The 20,625-nt window shown below is 35.1% G+C and overlaps 1 protein-coding gene across 7 annotated transcripts in view; it reads right to left on the reverse strand.

Annotated features, from left to right (window-relative positions):
- The window catches only part of TMEM232 (transmembrane protein 232), a 324,485-nt gene that overhangs the window by 239,326 nt on the left and 64,534 nt on the right, over nt 1–20,625 (reverse strand). For 4 of the 7 annotated variants that reach the window (XM_055387541.2, XM_063706702.1, XM_055387537.2 and 1 more), the window contains one exon: nt 14,262–14,398. The exons of 1 other annotated variant lie outside the window; for it this stretch is intronic. In XM_055387541.2, the coding sequence (XP_055243516.2) occupies nt 14,262–14,386 (125 nt within the window). In that variant the 5' untranslated portion in view covers nt 14,387–14,398. Of the gene's footprint in view, nt 1–14,261; nt 14,399–14,724; nt 14,760–20,625 lie in introns of all 7 variants that reach the window. 2 more of the 7 variants (XM_055387538.2, XM_055387536.2) reach the window with 1 other exon arrangement.

A 20,625-nucleotide genomic window follows, 5' to 3' on the forward strand; every position in this document is an offset into this window, starting at 1 on the left:
CTTTTCAAGTTTATCGTAGTGTACATGCAGACTATATCTGCCAAGCTGGCCATTTTATCTCCATGTGTGTTGAGTACTGAAAGATGGAAAAAGGCCTAGCTACAGCTTCTGCTCTCAAGTTCCACAACACAGCCTTATATCCTTATGTTAATTTTTTTGTTTGAGTTAGTTTGAATGTGTGCCTGTTTCATACAAACAAGCATCCTAGACTGAGATATCAAAGAATACATTAAAGATAAAGACACTGATAGAAAACGTACCTCCACAGAAATATCAAGACTAAATACAAAAAGAAAGTCAGGCCAGGCGCAGTGGCTCACGCTTATAATCCCAGCACTTTGGGAGGCTGAGGTGGGAGGATCACGAGGTCAGGAGATTGAGACCATCCTGGCTAACAAGTGAAACCCCGTCTCTACTAAAAATACAAAAATTAGCTGGGCGTGGTGGCAGGGCACTGGTAGTCCCAGCTACTCAGGAGGCTGAGGCAGGAGAATGGCATGAACCCAGGAGGCGGAGCTTGCAGTGAGCCGACATTGCACCACTGCACTCCAGCCCGGGCAACAGAGCAAGACTCCTTCTGTAAAAAAAAAAAAAAAAAAGAAAAAAAAGAAAGAAAATCATTAGAGTTAATATTTTAAAAGTCAGTGGAGATATTTTTAATTCAATTTTTTATTTATAACCAAAACATAATAATTGTACATATTTATGGGATAAAATGTGATGTTTCAATGCATGTGTTCATAGCTTAATGATAAAATTGGGGTAATTGCCATATCCATCACTTTCAATATTTATCATTTCTTTGTGGTGACATTGAAAGCCACCTCATCCCAGCTAGAATGGCTATTATCAAAAGTAACAAATAGAAGAAAAGAAAACTCTTACATTGTTGGTAGGAATGTGAAGTTAGTACAGCCATAATGAATAACACTATGGAGGTTCCTCAAAAAACTAAAAATAGAACTGCCATATAATCCAGCAATCCCATTACTGGGTATATATCCAAAGAAAATATAATCAGTATGTGAAAGAGACATCTGCACACCCATGTTTATTGTAGCACTATTCACAGTAGCCAAGATACAGAATCAACCTGTATGTGCATCTAATGATGAATGGATATGTGAGTGTGTGTGTGTGTGTAGTAGAATACTATAAAGCCATAAAACAGAATGAAATCCTGTCATTTGCAGTAACATGAATGAACCTGGATAATACTATGTTAAAGCACAGAAGGATAAACACCACATGATCTCACTCATATGTGGAATTTTAAAAAGCTTATTTCATAGAATTAGAGGGTAGAATTGTTGTTACCAGAGGCTGGGGAGGGTTGAGGTTGGGGGGAACTGGGAGAGGTTGGTCAATGGGTACAAAGTTACAGTTAAGAAGAATTTGTTTTTGTGTTCTATTACACAGTAGGGTGACTATAGTAAATAACAATGTATTGAATATTTCAAGATAGCCAGAAGAAGAGATTTTGAATGTTGTCACCACAAAGAAATAATACATGTTTAAAGTGGCGGAGATCTTTAAAACAGCAGTTTCATTAGAGGAAAAACAGAACCCAGATTTTAGGGTGCTAATCAATATATAGAGAAACAAAAATATTAAACATTGACTACTCTTTTGATAAGTTTGGTACTATGAAAAGGAAAAAAATGAAATTGACATAGAAATTTCAAATAACAATTAATATGGCTTCTCCTAAGTATCAGAAGTACCAGTAGAATGAAAGGAAGGTCTGCTCCTTTTGGTGTGTATATTACGTTTGAATGTTTGAGGAATTCAGGGACAGATTTAATAACCTGAAGGGAATATATAAAGAGCAGGTGATATGAACACCTGCAGAAATTCATTCTATGAATACCTCCCTTGAATTTGTCATTTCTGACTCACTGATTCGGGGTCTGGGCTTTTGAAGTCAGACACTGGAAATATCCTCTGTCATCCTGATACCCATGTGATTGATTACAGCATCATCACATTATAGATAACCAACGGCTTTATGATATGAAACCAGAAATACAGTCCTCATTTCATTTCTAAAAATATCTATGGTTTTATATGTTCTTTTATTGCCTTTGTGTTTCTTTAGATTTTACGTTTCTGTTTCAATCTTAGCAAATGGAATACCGTCTTAAGCTTTGAAAATGCAAGCCCTCCTTCTTGGTAGTTATGAATAAAGAGAACCCTAAACAGATTAGGGGAGAAGGGACTGTTGACACCCACTGAATCTTGAGCAGAGAGCCATTTAGAAGAAAATTGAAGGCTGAAAATATTTTCAAGAATAAAAACCTACTTCCTTTTCTAAATGATTGCTGTCATACTTAGAAACATTCTATACTGCATTTGGTAACAGTCATGATCTTTTCAAGGTTGTCTGTAAGAAGCCCACTTAGAAACAACTAAGATTCTAAACTGTAATGTCATCTCTTGTGAAATGTAATTATTAATCCCAAAGAGGGTTAATTGGTAGGCATAGGCAACAATACCCAAATTGTTGTATTTAACTACCAAAGATGGAAAAATTGCCTGCATTCTTTGGCTTAAAAAAAGACCTTCAAAGTTTATCTTCATCATCAGCCAATGAAAAGAAAAGTAAATTAGTCTGACAGATTCATCTTAAAACCATGCATATAAATTTCTTTTTGACAATGGGTTAATCTTCCACTGAAGCCACAAAGAAAGGTTTGATGAAAGCAAGGACATCCCTTCTTGGGGAAGAGCTCACCTGAAATGTAAGGGCAACAATACCTCAAAAAAGGAAATGGAATAGAACCCTCAACATGCTTATTTTCTTCCCATAATATGCATCTTTTGCCAGAGAACTCTGTAAATCAGCTAGGTCAAGTAGAGATGCAGGTGTTAGGAAAGGAGTCAAGTCTGAGTGACCAACGTAGGTGTCAGTGGATAAATTAATAATCATAATAATTGTAGTGTAGTTTCCTTTAGGATTATCTGTATAAAGTATGTAGTGTCTTGCAAGATCCCCTCTTCCTAACCTCAGGAAGCCACATAGAAGGCTACCTTGGTGTCCAGCAGAAAAAGAATGAGAATGGAAAAGAAAAAAGAACTATTACTGAGAAGATTGGTCCCAACCCAGATTTACACCCTAGACAAACATAGATTGTTGGCCAAGAAAGCTCAGGCAGTGAATTTAGTTTCAGTTGTCCCAGGCTAGTACACTTACAGGTGCCTGGCAGAGAAGCTAATGCAAAGATTCTCTGGAGGAGGATGCATTTCTCCTAGTTCTCAAAAAACATGCAGAAATATTTTCCATCCAAAGGAAAATGAGTAATGACAAGATACAAGGGAAAATATGGCAGAAATGAGAACAAGCAGAAACAACAAACCTACTAAGACTCCAGTCACTGAAATAATCAGACACATATTATAAAATTATCATGCTCATCCCACCACATGCTTAAAAAGATCTGCAGGGAACCAGAAACGTTAAGTCTACATAACAGATTTGAAGAAAACTAAATAAATGAACAGAATGTAAGATATAATTTTTTAATTCAATGGATACATTTGAGAATGGGAAAATTAGTCACATCAAAGACAAATCACAGATCAGAATAAATTGTTCAAAATACAGTAGAAAGTGACAAAAATTTGGAAAATGGAGAATAAAGAGTAAAAGATGTAACAGACTTAATGAGATGATCTCATACACATTTATTCAATAGTCTCAGAAGGAGAGAAAAGAAAAAAAGGGGTTGTCAATGCAATATATGTATAAATAATACCCAATAATTTTTCAGGAATGATGAAAGAAAGATACATCCATAGATTCAAAAAGTTCCATCAAATCTAAGTAAGATAATTTTTAAAATTATATTCTGACACAACATAGTAAAACTGAAGAAAACAGAAGACAATAAGAAACTTAAAATTACCAGGTTTGGGAGAAAGAAGCCAAAATAATCTTAAATAAATGACATTACAATTTCAGCTAACTTCTCAACAGCAATAATGAAAACTGTAAGAGAGTGAAATGATACCAACAATGTTCTAGAGGAAAAAAGAATAAAAGTAATAATTGCTCAAAGATATTTTATGTTCAGTTTTAAACATTTTTCTAGAATAAGAATAAAAAATATATTCAGACAAACAAAACCTGGTATTTTTGTCAACAACAAAAATCTCAGTAAGGAAAATTCAAAAAATCTTACAGCAGGCAAATGATAAACAAGTCCAGAAAGGAGGCCTAAGAAGAAAGAAGAGTTAAAAAGCAATGAAAATGGCAAACAGGAAATAAAATAAAAAGAAACACTGATTACTTAAAATGGTAATAAAGTTTAGTGGAGATAAATTATAAAACACGTAAGGTAGAATACCAGATAGTTTGACAAAAAATATTATACTTTTTAAAAAACAAGCATGCTTAGATTTACCTTTTGCTTTATTATTTTTTATTTTTCATGATTGTGGATACATAGATAGTTGTACATATTTATGGGATACATGTGATATTTTGATACAAACATATAATATTTAATGATCAAATCAGGGTAATTATAATATCCATCAATCACCTCAAGCATTTATCATTTATTTGTGTTAGGAACATTGCAATACCACTCTTTTAGTAATTTTGAAATATACAATAAATTGTTGTTAAGTTTAGTCACCCTATTATGCTCTTAAACACTAGATCTTATTTCTTCTGTTTAACTGTATGTTGTCCCCATTAACCAACCTCTCTTCTTCCCCACCTCTTCACCCTTCCCAGTTTCTGGTAACCATCATTCTACTATCTACCTTTATGAGATCAATTTATTTTAGCACACACATGTGAGTGACAATAGCGGTATTTGTCTTTCTGTGCCTGAATTATTTTACTTAACATAATGTCTTCCAGTTCCACCAATGTTGTTACAAGTGACAGGATTTGATTCTTTTACGGTTTAATAATATTCCATTGTGTATATATATCACATTTTCTTTATTCATTTATCATGCATGGACACTTAGATTGATTCCATATCTTGGCTATTGTGAATAATGCTACAATTAACATGAGAGGACAGACATCTCTTTTATTGTTTCTTCTTTTGAGGTAGGGTCTTGCTCTGTGGCCCAGGCTGAAGTGCAGTGGTGCAATCTTTGCTCACAGCAATCTCTACCTCTAGGTCTCAAGTAATCCCCCGACCTCACCTTCCTGGGTAGCTGGGACTACAGGTGTACACCACCATGCCTGGCTGATTTTTGTAATTTTTGTAGAGGCGGGTTTTGCCATGTTACCCAGGCTGGTCTCAAACTCCTGGGCTCAAGCAATCCACTCAACTGGGCCTCCCAAAATGCTGGGATAACAGGTGCCCAGCACACCACCATGCCTAGCCCAGATAGCTCTTTAATCTGCCAATTTCCCTTCTTTTGGACACATATCCAGCAGTGGAATTATGGGATGATATGACAATTCTATTTTTGGCTTTCTGAGGAAACTCCATACTGTTTTCCATAATGGCTATGCTAATTTACATTCCCACAAACAGTGTAGGAGCATTCCTCTTTCTCCACATCCTCACCAGCATCCATTACTGTCTTTCTAATAAACGCCAGTTTAGTTGGGGTGAGATAATTTATCATTGTGGGTTTAATTTACATTTCTCTGATGATTAGTGATGTTGAGAATTTTTTCATATATCTGTTGGCCATTTGTATGTCTTTTATTGAGAAATGTCTATTTAGATCTTTTGCCCATATTTCAATTAGATGATTTGGGATTTTGTTATTAGGGTGTTTGAGTTCTTTATATATTCTGGTTAATAGTCCCTTGTCAGTCAAATGTTTAGAATATTCCTTTTAAGTCAATATTGAGACAAAGATATTCAGAATTAATAAGAAAATTTAGCAATATTTGTGTATGTAAAATCAATATATAAAAATTAACTTCTCTTTTCTGGTAAAAGTTAGAAAACACAAATTTTAGAAATCTATATATGCATATAATTTATAAATGGCATGAAAAATACTAAATACATAGAAGTAAATCTAACAATGCCTCTGTGAACAATACTGCTATGAGAATGATAGACAATACCTATATGAAAAAAGCAATAAAACTGTATTGAGAAAATTTCATAAATAACTAAATAAATGAAGAGATATACCATGTTTATAAATTAGAATATGGTTATGATAAAGATGTTGTCTCTCCAAATTGATCTATAGATTCTGAAAAATCCAATTAAAAACTCCATTTAATTTTTCAAAAACATAAATTATGACAAGCTGGTTTCAAAATTAATATGCAAGATACCACTGAGAAAAACAAGTTTGGAAAAATCTATCATCTTGACTATTACATGCTATTACCAAACCATAGTAATTAAGGCAGTGTGGAGTTGGTGTGGAATTAGGCAAATGGGCCAGTGAAGCAGAATATAGAGTAGATAAGCATATCAATTACATGTGAATGCATGAGTTATACAATAATTGTACTACAGAAATAGTAGAGAAAGGATTTTTTCCATATGTCGTATTGATGAATTGAGTATGCACATTTTAAAAAGAAAATCAGACTTGTGCTTAATATTAGTTACAAAAATTTCCACATAGATTATAGACATGAAAGACAAAACAATAAGGTTTTTAGAAAATAATATACAAGACTATCTACATGATCTTGTGATTGGGAAAGATTTTTTTAACCAAAATACAAAAAAAAAGGCTAATCACAAAAGATTGATATATCTGACTTTATAAAAATTAATAAGTTCTAGTCACTAAATGCCCACAAGAGAAAGCAGGAAAGATCCAAAATTGACACCCTAACATCACAATTAAAAGAACTAGAAAAGCAAGAGCAAACACATTCAAAAGCTAGCAGAAGGCAAGAAATAACTAAAATCAGAGCAGAACTGAAGGAAATAGAGACACAAAAAACCCTTCAAAAAATCAATGAATCCAGGAGCTGGTTTTTTGAAAGGATCAACAAAATTGATAGACCGCTAGCAAGACTAATAAAGAAAAAAAGAGAGAACAATCAAATAGACACAATAAAAAATGATAAAGGGGATATCACCACCGATCCCACAGAAATACAAACTACCATCAGAGAATACTACAAACGCCTCTACGCAAATAAACTAGAAAATCTAGAAGAAATGGATACATTCCTCGACACATACACTCTCCCAAGACTAAACCAGGAAGAAGTTGAATCTCTGAATAGACCAATAACAGGAGCTGAAATTGTGGCAATAATCAATAGTTTACCAACCAAAAAGAGTCCAGGACCAGATGGATTCACAGCCGAATTCTACCAGAGGTACAAGGAGGAACTGGTACCATTGTTTCTGAAACTATTCCAATCAATAGAAAAAGAGGGAATCCTCCCTAACTCATTTTATGAGGCCAGCATCATTCTGATACCAAAGCCGGGCAGAGACACAACAAAAAAAGAGAATTTTAGACCAATATCCTTGATGAACATTGATGCAAAAATCCTCAATAAAATACTGGCAAACCGAATCCAGCAGCACATCAAAAAGCTTATCCATCATGATCAAGTGGGCTTCATCCCTGGGATGCAAGGCTGGTTCAATATACGCAAATCAATAAATGTAATCCAGCATATAAACAGAGCCAAAGACAAAAACCACATGATTATCTCAATAGATGCAGAAAAAGCCCTTGACAAAATTCAACAACCATTCATGCTAAAAACTCTCAATAAATTAGGTATTGATGGGACGTATTTCAAAATAATAAGAGCTATCTATGACAAACCCACAGCCAATATCATACTGAATGGGCAAAAACTGGAAGCATTCCCTATGAAAACTGGCACAAGACAGGGATGCCCTCTCTCACTGCTCCTATTCAACATAGTGTTGGAAGTTCTGGCCAGGGCAATCAGGCAGGAGAAGGAAATAAAGGATATTCAATTAGGAAAAGAGGAAGTCAAATTGTCCCTGTTTGCAGATGACATGATTGTTTATCTAGAAAACCCCACTGTCTCAGCCCAAAATCTCCTTAAGCTGATAAGCAACTTCAGCAAAGTCTCAGGATACAAAATCAATGTACAAAAATCACAAGCATTCTTATACACCAACAACAGACAAACAGAGAGCCAAATCATGAGTGAACTCCCATTCACAATTGCTTCAAAGAGAATAAAATACCTAGGAATCCAACTTACAAGGGATGTGAAGGACCTCTTCAAGGAGAACTACAAACCACTGCTCAATGAAATAAAAGAGGATACAAACAAATGGAAGAACATTCCATGCTCATGGGTAGGAAGAATCAATATGGTGAAAATGGCCATACTGCCCAAGGTCATTTACAGATTCAATGCCATCCCCATCAAGCTACCAATGACTTTCTTCACAGAATTGGAAAAAACTACTTTAAAGTTCGTATGGAACCAAAAAAGAGCCCGCATTGCCAAGTCAATCCTAAGCCAAAAGAACAAAGCTGGAGGCATCACACTACCTGACTTCAAACTATACTACAAGGCTACAGTAACAAAAACAGCATGGTACTGGTACCAAAACAGAGATATAGATCAATGGAACAGAACAGAGCCCTCAGAAATAATGCCGCATACCTACAACTATCTGATCTTTGACAAACCTGAGAAAAACAAGCAATGGGGAAAGGATTCCCTATTTAATAAATGGTGCTGGGAAAACTGGCTAGCCATATGTAGAAAGCTGAAACTGGATCCCTTCCTTACACCTTATACAAAAATCAATTCAAGATGGATTTAAGATTTAAACGTTAGACCTAAAACCATAAAAACCCTAGAAGAAAACCTAGGCATTACCATTCAGGACATAGGCGTGGGCAAGGACTTCATGTCCAAAACACCAAAAGCAATGGCAACAAAAGACAAAATTGACAAATGGGATCTAATTAAACTAAACAGCTTCTGCACAGCAAAAGAAACTACCATCAGAGTGAACAGGCAACCTACAAAATGGGAGAAAATTTTCGCCACCTACTCATCTGACAAAGGGCTATTATCCAGAATCTACAATGAACTCAAACAAATTTACAAGAAAAAAACAAACAACCCCATCAAAAAGTGGGCGAAGGATATGAACAGACACTTCTCAAAAGAAGACATTTATGCAGCCAAAAAACACATGAAAAAATGCTCATCATCACTGGCCATCAGAGAAATGCAAATCAAAACCACTATGAGATATCATCTCACACCAGTTAGAATGGCAATCATTAAAAAGTCAGGAAACAACCGGTGCTGGAGAGGATGTGGAGAAATAGGAACACTTTTACACTGTTGGTGGGACTGTAAACTAGTTCAACCATTGTGGAAGTCAGTGTGGCGATTCCTCAGGGATCTAGAACTAGAAATACCATTTGACCCAGCCATCCCATTACTGGGTATATACCCAAAGGACTATAAATCATGCTGCTATAAAGACACATGCACACGTATGTTTATTGCGGCATTATTCACAATAGCAAAGACTTGGAACCAACCCAAATGTCCAACAATGATAGACTGGATTAAGAAAATGTGGCACATATACACCATGGAATACTATGCAGCCATAAAAAATGATGAGTTCATGTCCTTTGTAGGGACATGGATGAAATTGGAAACCATCATTCTCAGTAAACTATCGCAAGAACAAAAAACCAAACACCGCATATTCTCACTCATAGGTGGGAATTGAACAATGAGATCACATGGACACAGGAAGGGGAATATCACACTCTGGGGACTGTTGTGGGGGGGGGGAGGGGGGAGGGATAGCATTGGGAGATATACCTAATGCTAGATGACGAGTTAGTGGGTGCAGCGCACCAGCATGGCACATGTATACATATGTAACTAACCTGCACAATGTGCACATGTACCCTAAAACTTAAAGTATAATTAAAAAAAAAAAAAAAAACAGTTCCATTGAGATATAGTTAATGTACAAACAATTGCACTAAAGTATACTATTTGATAAGTTTTCAAATATGTATTCACTAAAACCATCACCAAAGTCAAGATAATAAAAATTTTCATCACCGCCCAAAAAAATAAATAAATAAATAAATTTTATATATATATCCTCTGACCCAGCAATTCCACTCATAAGTTTGTACATTAAGATGTATGCCATGATGCCCATACAGCAATGTATGAAACGTTCATAATATCCATAAATTGAAAATAATTGAAATGTCCAAAATTAACAGAATTAATGGATAATTTGCAGTATGTTAATAAAATGCAACAGTGAAATGAAAAACAAGCAATAAAAATGATATAGCTACACTCAACATTAATGAATCTTAAAAACATAGTAACTATAACAATTTTTAAGACTTCCATATAATTAAAGGCACAACAAAAACAAAGTTAAAGGATAAGGCATACCTTGGGAGAATTTATAATAAATATTTAATAATACCAACATATTAATAAGAATAAGAAAACACATGGAAGTAATTCTAACAACAACAAACATAAAAAGATATTTAGTAGCATAGTTATTAGGGAATCTTAAAAAATTCATTATAAGTGTCACTTTTGATCTATTATATTAGCAAAAATTAATAAATCTAAGACAATACCCATATGAAAAAAAACACTAAAACTGTATTAAGAAAATTTTATAAATAACTAAATAAATGGAGAGATATACCATGTTTCTAAATTATCATATGATTATGATGATTATGATAAAGATGTTAAGTCTCCCCAAATTGATCTGTTCGGTGTTGGTGCAGATAAGAGGAAGTGATACTCTCATACTCTTATAGACTGGGGAAGGAAATGTGTGTGTGTGTGTGTGTGTGTGTGTGTGTGTGTGTGTGTGTATATATATATAATATTCAGATACTTTTGGAGACCCATAGAAAGCATCAAGCAAATTTTTAAAAATAATAAATCATAAATTATACTTAGCTGGGCACAATGGCTCATGTCTATAACCCCGGAATTTTTGGAGGGTCAGGTGAGAAGACCATTTGAGGTCGAGAGTTTGAAACCAGCCTCAGCAACAATGCAAATTTCATCTCTACAAAAAAAATTTTTTATTTATCCGTGTATGGTGACATGTGCCTGTGATTCTAGTTACTCCAGAGGCTGAAGCAGGAGGCTCTCTTGAGCCCAGGAATTCGAGGCTGCAGTGAGCTACGATTGTGCCACTGCACTCCAGCCTGGGAGACAGAGTAAGACCCTGTCTGTAAAAATAAAAATATAAAAAAAGTAAACACCTGCACAGATACACAAGGAGAAATATGCAATGATTTTCACTATGGCATTGATTTTATTGTCAAAAATTTGGAAAATAATAAATAAGGAAAATTCATTATATTAGAATTTTTCAGCCATTAAAATGAAGAAAATACATAATTACCAATATGGATTAAAGTTAAAATGTAGCATTGATTTTTTAAAAAAACAAGTCACAGATAAATGTATTAGGTAGAATTACATTAACAAATGTGAAAAATACAATTTCATATTCAGGTATACTAAAGTAGAAAAATGAACTGGAATGATATCTGCCACAATTACTATAGTTGAAAGCACATATGGTTAAACAGCTGAAACTGTATCTCTTGAAGTATTCTTTATTCAAGAAAAGTATTGGAAACAAACGTAACAATATGTGTCACACGCTACTGAGGCTTCTATAACAAAACAGTGTAAACTGGGTGACTTAAACATTTTATTTCTCCTAGTTCCAGAAGCTGGGAAATCCAAGATAGGGTGCCAGCATGGGCTGGTGTTGGTGAGGGCTGTCTTCCTGGCTTGCAGACAGCTGCCTTCTTGCTGCATCCTCACACAGAGGAGAGACTAAGTGCTGGTAGCCCTTCCACTTCTTGTAAGGACACTAATCCCATCATGAGAGCTCCACCAACGTGACCTCATCTATGCCCAATTACCTCCCAAAGGCCACACTTCCTAATACCATCACACTGGGTTACAATTTCACTTTGTTAACTCCAGGGCTTTTCAAGTTTGTTTAAACGAAGAACCTAACCCCCTTCTTTTTAGCATAATATATGTTACTATCTGGTTTGCTATGAGATTATACTCTATTCTTTGTGAATTGTAGTTGCCATAATACACATTGAGGCTGGGACTTCAACATATGAATTTTGCAGGGACACTCACATTCAGCCCATAACAATATGCCAACATCTTAAATTCTATTGTATGTATACCATTATACTTTTCTAAGTTTTCAGCAATTTCTTAAAATTTAAAAATCACACACAATTTTTAAATTATCAAGAAATTTTGATCTAGTAACAACACATTTTGATCTAGCAAGTTATTTTTCCTAATAAAAATTATGGACATTGAACAGAAATTAATATTACTTAAAACGTGTTCCATGAGTTCATTCTGATGAAGCGGGCTGTATAGGTAGTGGTGGCAAGGCCAGCTCTGTCTCTGTATTAGTCCGTTCTCACACTGCTATAAAGATACGACTTGAGACTGGGTAATTTACAAACAAAAGAGGTTTAATTGACTCACAGTTCCGCATGGCTGGGGAGGCCTCAGGAAATTTACAATCATGGCAGAAGGGGAAGGGGAAGCAAGGCACCTCTTAACATGGTGGCAGGAGAGAGTGAGAAGGGGGAAGCACCAGACACCTATCAAACAACCAGATTGCATGAGGACTCACTCACTATCATGAGAACAGCAAGGGGAAATCCATCCCGGTGATCTAATCACCTCCCACCAGGTCCCTCATTTGACACAAGGGGATTATAATTCAAGATGATATTTGAATGGGGACATATAGCCAACCTGTATCAGTCCCCCCAATGCAGACTTATACTACACATGAGCATATTTTAAAACCGAGCCAGGCACAGTGGCTCATGCCTGTAATTCCAACTTTTTGGGACGAAAAGGAGTGCCGATCACTTGAGGCCAGGAGTTCAAGACCAGCCTGGGCAACAAAGCATGACCCCATCTCCACAAAAAAAAAAAAAAAAAAAATTAAAAATTGGCCAGGCATACTGGCATGTGCCCGTGGTGCCAGCTGCTCAGGAGGCTGAGACAGGAGGATCATTTGAGCCCAGATTATAGTAAGCTATAGGTTACAGCAAGGTTATAATAAGCTATAATCACGCCACTGCACTCCAGCCTGGATGACCCTGTCTCTAAAAATAAATTAATTAATTAACAAATAAAAAAGCTGAGAACTTTTGGAGCAAAGAAAACAATTGCACTTTGTTAAATCCAGGGCTTTTGAAATTTGTTTAAATGCAGAATCTGACCTGCTCCTTTTTAGCATAGTATCTATTACTATCTGGTAGGCTGAAAAAGATTATACTCCATTCTTGATGAATTGTCATATCCACAATACACATTTGATATCATCAGTTTAATCATTGTATACATAATTTGTTTCAATTTTTTTCTTATAAACATTTCTATTGTATTCTACTATTCAGATACATTTAATTGACCTGGTCATTCTATTATAAAGCATTTGCTATTTTCAATTTTTAAATGCAATTAAAACTACTCTGAACATTTTTATACAAATTATTTTTCCTCTGTTTACCTATATCCTATTAGTAACAGGATTATCTAGTCATGGTTTGTATATTTACGTCCTGTTGCTTTTTATTTGTAGCATCCTTGACCATTTAGATGCACTGACTAGTTTTACTTATTTCTTCAGCATATTATGTTTATATGAATAATAGCAAAACCATTCAGTTTTTTAATGATATATTTTGAATTTTATTTTCTTCTCTGTAGGATTCTAGGTGGATAACAACTTCTCCTGCTACTTTTTTTTACAATATGGATCACTATGGTATTGGGACAAGGATAGCACAGAAAACAACTAGAAAAAGTATATTATTTGTGACTGTAAAGTCTTCGTGAAAGTTCTTTTCAATTGCTCTTGCACTCATTGTAGAAACTTTATCCCAAGGAAATAATCTGAAATATTTCAAAATAGAAAAACATTCTATTTTGGCTAAATTTGAAATAGCAAAGGTCTTAGAACTAAATAAAATGCTTCATGATACAGGAGTTATCAAATATTTTCTCATGCAATCTATGCATTATTATGACAAATTAAGAAAACATATTAGTATAGATAATTATTTCAAACAAAACATGTAGAATTCAAAATTTTAGAAAGCACATAATTACAAAAAACAAGGCTATTAAACAAATAGTAAACTTTAAAATTTTAATCTTTGGTTACAGAACTATGGGTGAATTTTTTTTTCACAGTTTTCTGTATTTTCTAAATTCTCTAAATACATATGGGTTCTATAATTATTTTCTAGCTTACCTTGATTTATGACCCCTTTCTCCACTTAAATGTTGAAAATTTAATTTCCAGAGCTCTTCATGATAAGGGGAAGATATGCCTCCACATGTATTAATCATAGGTGGTTTGTTAACAGGCATATTCATAAATCATAAATTCTAAAAGGAATATTAAATGTATGTTAGCATACAAATGCACTCATAGTATCAAACAACATGTTATGCAAATTCATTATTTTTGGAAAAGATAGCAAGAACTAAAGTTAGGCTTAAGAATAATTCTATATTGAGGAATTTAAATAAATAAGTAAACTATAAGGATATGGAAATAAGTACAAAAAGTTACTATTATAAGTATATATATCCAGTCTTTATTATGCTTTAGCAGTTTTATCAGCAAAACCATTGAAAGAGCAGCATGGCATGGTAGCTAAGAGGATAGGCCATACAACCAGACTAAGTGCTCTGTGCCTCAGCTTCCTCACCTGTAAAATGAGAACGGTATTTCCTCATAGAGCTCCTGTGAGAAATAAATAGTTCAATATATGTAAATTGCTTAGAATGAGCCTAGTATACAGGAAACTTTATGTAATCACTTGTGATCATATCACTGTTGTCTGTTCTTTAAAGTTTCTTGTAAATTCCTTTTCATGTCTCCTGTCTTTTCATCATTTAGATAGTGCTTTCTCTGCTTGTTTTTACGCCCAGAACTTTTTTCCTTTTGATTCATATCTGAGTATATTCTATGAGTGTATGACTAAAACTAAGACATCCTATTTGTGTTTAGTGGAGTTTTAGTCAGCAAAATGAAGTAATGAAATGGGTAGTCATATCTACACTGCATTACTTTGTCTTTCATTTTTTAAATAGCTAAATTTAAAAATTGATCATTAGATTAGTCAAAGTTTTGGCAGGAAATGCAGGGCACACTCAAATATGGTACCTGAATGAAAGAATTCTTTCCAAAGACATGGGCAGAGGTATAAAACAAGATGGTTGTATTCTCAGAGACTAGAAAGAACAAAATAAACTGTTATCACTCTTAGGGCTAAAGAGAAAGATAGACCAAGACAGAACAGCTATTAAGGAGTTGTGCTTAATAAAAAGCTTTGGCCTTTAAGTGAGAAATGCAGCTAATCTGAGGTTGCCCTCTAAGAGGGAGCCTGGAGGATAGAAACTCCAATCTCACTCTCCTTGTGTGCTCCATTCCAGTCATCCACCTGTGCCACTCATTTGCCAAACCAAACTAGAAGCCAGAAAGTACAGGGGCAAAGTGAAGAAGAATGGAAAGCAGATCTGAGTGGCAATGGGAAAATATCCAGCAAAATATGGATCACAGACACAAAATGTCATTGTCTATTGCTATTGATGTATAGCAAGCTCTCCAGGAATTGAACTCAGCTCTGCACCAAGCAGACCTAATAGACATCTACAGAACTCTCCACCCCAAATCAACAGAATATACATTCTTCTCAGCACCACATCGCACTTATTCCAAAATTGACCACATAGTTGGAAGTAAAGCACTTCTCAGCAAGTGTAAAAGAACAGAAATTATAACAAACTGTCTCGCAGACCACAGTGCAATCAAACTAGAACTCAGGATTAAGAAACTCACTCAGAACCGCTCAACTGCCTGGAAACTGAACAACCTGCTCCTTAATGATTACTGGGTACATAACGAAATGAAGGCAGAAATAAAGATGTTCTTTAAAACCAATGAGAACAAAGACACAACATACCAGAATCTCTGGGACACATTTAAAGCAGTGTGTAGAGGGAAATTTATAGCACTAAATGCCCACAAGAGAAAGCAGCAAAGATCTACAATTGAAACCCTAACATCACAATTAAAAGAACTAGAGAAGCAAGAGCAAACACATTCAAAAGCTAGCAGAAGGCAAGAAATAACTAAGAGCAGAGCAGAACTGAAGGAGATAGAGACACAAAAAATCCTTCAAAAAATAAATGAATCCAGGAGCTGGTTTTTACAAAAGATCAACAAAATTGATAGACCACTAGCAAGACTAATAAAGAAGAAAAGAGAGAAGAATCAAATAGACGCAATAAAAAATGATAAAGGGGATATCACCACCAATCCCACAGAAATAAAAACTACCATCAGAGAATACTATAAACACCTCTATGCAAATAAACTAGAAAATCTGGAAGAAATAGATAAATTCCTGGACGCATACACCCTCCCAAGACTAAACCAGGAAGAAGATGAATCTCTGAATAGACCAATAACAGGCTCTGAAATTGAGGCAATAATTAATGACTCACCAACCAAAAAAAAGTCCAGGACCAGATGGATTCACAGCCGAATTCTACCAGAGGTACAAGGAGGAACTGGTACCATTCCTTCTGAAACTATTCCAGTCAATAGAAAAAGAGGGAATCCTCCCTAACTCATTTTATGAGGCCAGCATCATCCTGATACGAAAGCCTGGTAGAGACACAACAAAAAAAGACAATTTGAGACCAAGATCCCTGATGAACATCAATGCAAAAATCCTCAGTAAAGTACTGTCAAACCAAATCCAGCAGCACATCAAAAAGCTTATCCACCATGATCAAGTGGGCTTCATCCCTGGGATGCAAGGCTGGTTCAATATACGCAAATCAACAAACATAATCCAGCATATCAACAGAACCAAAGACAAAAACCACATGATTATCTCAATAGATGTACAAAAGGCCTTTGACAAAATTCAACAACCATTCATGCTAAAAACTCTCAATAAATTAGGTATTGATGGGACATATCTCAAAATAATAAGAGCTATCTATGACAAACCCACAGCCAATATCATACTGAATGGGCAAAAACTGGAAGCATTCCCTTTGAAAACTGGCACAAGACAGGGATGCCCTCTCTCACCACTCCTATTCAACATAGTGTTGGAAGTTCTGGCCAGGGCAATTAGGCAGGAGAAAGAAATAAAGGGCATTCAATTAGGAAAAGAGGAAGTCAAATTGTCCCTGTTCGCAGATGACATGATTGTATATTTAGAAAACCCCATTGTCTCAGCCCAAAATCTACTTAAGCTGATAAGCAACTTCAGCAAAGTCTCAGGATACAAAATCAATGTACAAAAATCACAAGCATTCTTATACACCAATAACAGACAAACAGAGAGCCAAATCATGAGTGAACTCCCATTCACAATTGCTTGAAGGAGAATAAAATACCTAGGAATCCAAATTACAAGGGATGTGAAGGACCTCTTCAATGAGAACTACAAACCACTGCTCAACAAAATAAAAGAGGACCCAAACAAATGGAAGAACATTCCATGCTCATAGATAGGAAGAATCAATATCATGAAAATGGCCATATTGCCCAACGTAATTTATAGATTCAATGCTTCTAATAATCCACATGCATCAGAATGTAAAGCAAATGGGATTTTTTTTTTAAGTCAGCAGCTGTGCTGAGCTATATACAGGAGTGGCATCCAGACTGGGTCTAACTTTAATATAAAACAAATGTTATTCCCAAGCAGGATTAATATTTTCAGGCATTTATTTTTCTTTAACAGCTAACAACATCACTGGGCATTTCTACCTTAAAATGCACTCAGGAAAATAACAAATTCATATTACCAATAAAAATGCATCATAAGGTACAGCTAAGCACATGTAGCCTAAAAGAACAATACTCAATAAGTAGGAATGTGCAAAGGAGATAATTTGGTAAATCTAGTAATAAATGTTGCAAATTTGACAAGTGCTTATTGTGAATTATAAAAAATTATGAAGGTAAGATGTTTAGCTAAACTAGGAAAAGAAAACATCTTCAAAAGAAGACCAAAAGAAACTCATGAGGCTATAAAAGCAAACCCATGAAAGACTTCATGACTAAAACACCAAAAGCTATGAACAGACACTTCTCAAAAGAAGACATATATGAGGCCAACAAACATATGATAAAAAGCTCATCATCACTGGTCATTAGAGAAATGCAAACCAAAGCCACAATGAGATACAATCTCACACCAGTTAGAATGGCGATGGTTAAAAAGTCTGGAAACAACAGATGATGGAGAGGATGTGTAGAAATAGAAATGCTTTTACCCGTTGGTGGGAGTGTAAATTAGGTCAACCATTGTGGAAGACAGTGTGGCAATTCCTCAAGGATCTAGAACCAGAAATACCATTTGACCCAGCAATCCCATTACTGGGTATATAACCAAAGGATTACAAATCATTCTACTATAAAGACACATGCACACGTATGTTTATTGCAGCACTATTCACAATAGCACAGACTTGGAACCAACCCAAATGCCCATCAATGATAGATTGGATAAAGAAAATGTGACACATATACACCATGGAATACTATGCAGACATAAAAAGGATGAGTTCATGTCCTTTGCAGGGACATGGATGAAGCTGGAAACCATCATTCTCAGCAAACGAACACAGGAACAGAACCAAACACTGCATATTCTCACTCTTAAGTGGGAGTTGAACACTGAGAACACATGGATACAGGGAGGGGAACATCACACACCAGGGTCAGTCAGTGGGTGGGGGGCCAGAGGAGGGATAGCATTAAGAGAAATACTTAATGTAGATGATGGGTTGATGGGTGCAGCAAACCACCATGGCATGTACATACCTATGTAACAAACTTGCATGATCTGCACATGTATCCCAAAACTTAAAATATAATTTTAAAAAGCCCACTAATCACAAAATATTGCATATATCAGAAATATCTAGAAATATAAATTTGAGTTAGAAATACTCTTAGATAAATTAGTTTAAAGCATTTAATGCCAAATGGATGGAAAAGAAAAAAATACAGGCCATCCAGAAAGAAAAAAAGTAATTGAAGGGAAATTGAAGGCTAAAACTGGTTTTCATGTACATTATGTTAGGCAAATTGACCTGAAGCTTTTGGCTATTTCTTGAGATATCTCACAGAGTTGGCTAAAATTAGTCATATTTTTTGAGTTTCAAGAAGTTAGAGACTATTTTAAACATTATCTTTTAATCACTGAACTTATTATCCAAAGATTCCTCACATCTGCTGCTAATAGTGGTAGATATTTGCACTTTCTTCTCAACATGCAAGTTCCACAATGCCCTGTTAAAGAAACTTCTCCAGTGGGATGGAATAAAAACATCAAAAATATAAGTTTCTAAATGCTTACTCTAAATTTCTGGCTTATTTTAGCAGTACTGGTAAAAGTGTTTAACCAACACAGGTTTGTAAACCATTATTTGAGTAGAGTTGTGATATACAAGAGAGACAATTTGTGCCCTCTAATATATTTTATTACTTAGGACTGCTTTTGACTAAGAGTAATGGGAAAAAATAGCCAAACAACTTCAAATTTCCAAAAAGAAAAAAAAATTAATGCCTCCAGAAATATTTAGCATAGAGATGTTGGAATTAAATCCCCAATAAAGTAAATAAACAAATAAACAAAAAGGTTCAAAATAATCCTCCCTCCCCCCAAAAATAAACATAGAGAATCTGAAAATGTCATCAACTTTCAGAAAAAATATTAGTTCTTTTCTAAAGATATTATTCATCAAATTCCCAGTAGATCCCAAAGCTTGGAGCTATCAACAAAAGAATTTAGTACTATAATTTTTATTGTTATTATTATTATTATTGCATGTACAATAGGACCACATTGCATTGTGCATTATTTTAAGATTTGTTTTCCAGGTATCTAGAACTAGAAATACCATTTGACCCAGCCATCCCATTACTGGGTATATACCCAAAGGATTGTAAATCATGCTGCTATAAAGAGACATGCACATGCATGTTTATCGCGGCATTATTCACAATAGCAAAGACTTGGAACCAACCCAAATGTCCAACAATGGTAGACTGGATTAAGAAAATGTGGCACATATACACCATGGAATACTATGCAGCCATAAAAAATGATGAGTTCATGTCCTTTGTAGGGACATGGGTGAAGCTGGAAACCATCATTCTCAGCAAACTATTGCAAGGACAAAAAACCAAACACCGCATGTTCTCACTCATAGGTGGGAACTGAACAATGAGAACACATGGACACAGGAAGGGGAACATCACACACCAGGGCCTGTTGTGGGGTGGGGGGAGGGGGGAGGGATAGTATTAGGAGATACACCTAATGTTAAATGACGAGTTAATGGGTGCAGCACACCAACATGGCACATGTATACATATGTAACAAATCTGCATGTTGTGCACACGTACCCTAAAACTTAAAGTATAATTTAAAAAAAAAGATAGAGTTAAATGGAATAAATGCTTTAGAAGGTCACGTAAGGTCGATTGGAAAATTCTTTGTAATTTTTTAAACATCTACTAGGAAAAACTGATGTAAAAAATTTTTTCCACTGGCATGGAGCAATTCAATTCA

Source organism: Gorilla gorilla, chromosome 4 (assembly GCF_029281585.2).
Source record: "Gorilla gorilla gorilla isolate KB3781 chromosome 4, NHGRI_mGorGor1-v2.1_pri, whole genome shotgun sequence".
NCBI classification, from domain to species: domain Eukaryota; kingdom Metazoa; phylum Chordata; class Mammalia; order Primates; family Hominidae; genus Gorilla; species Gorilla gorilla.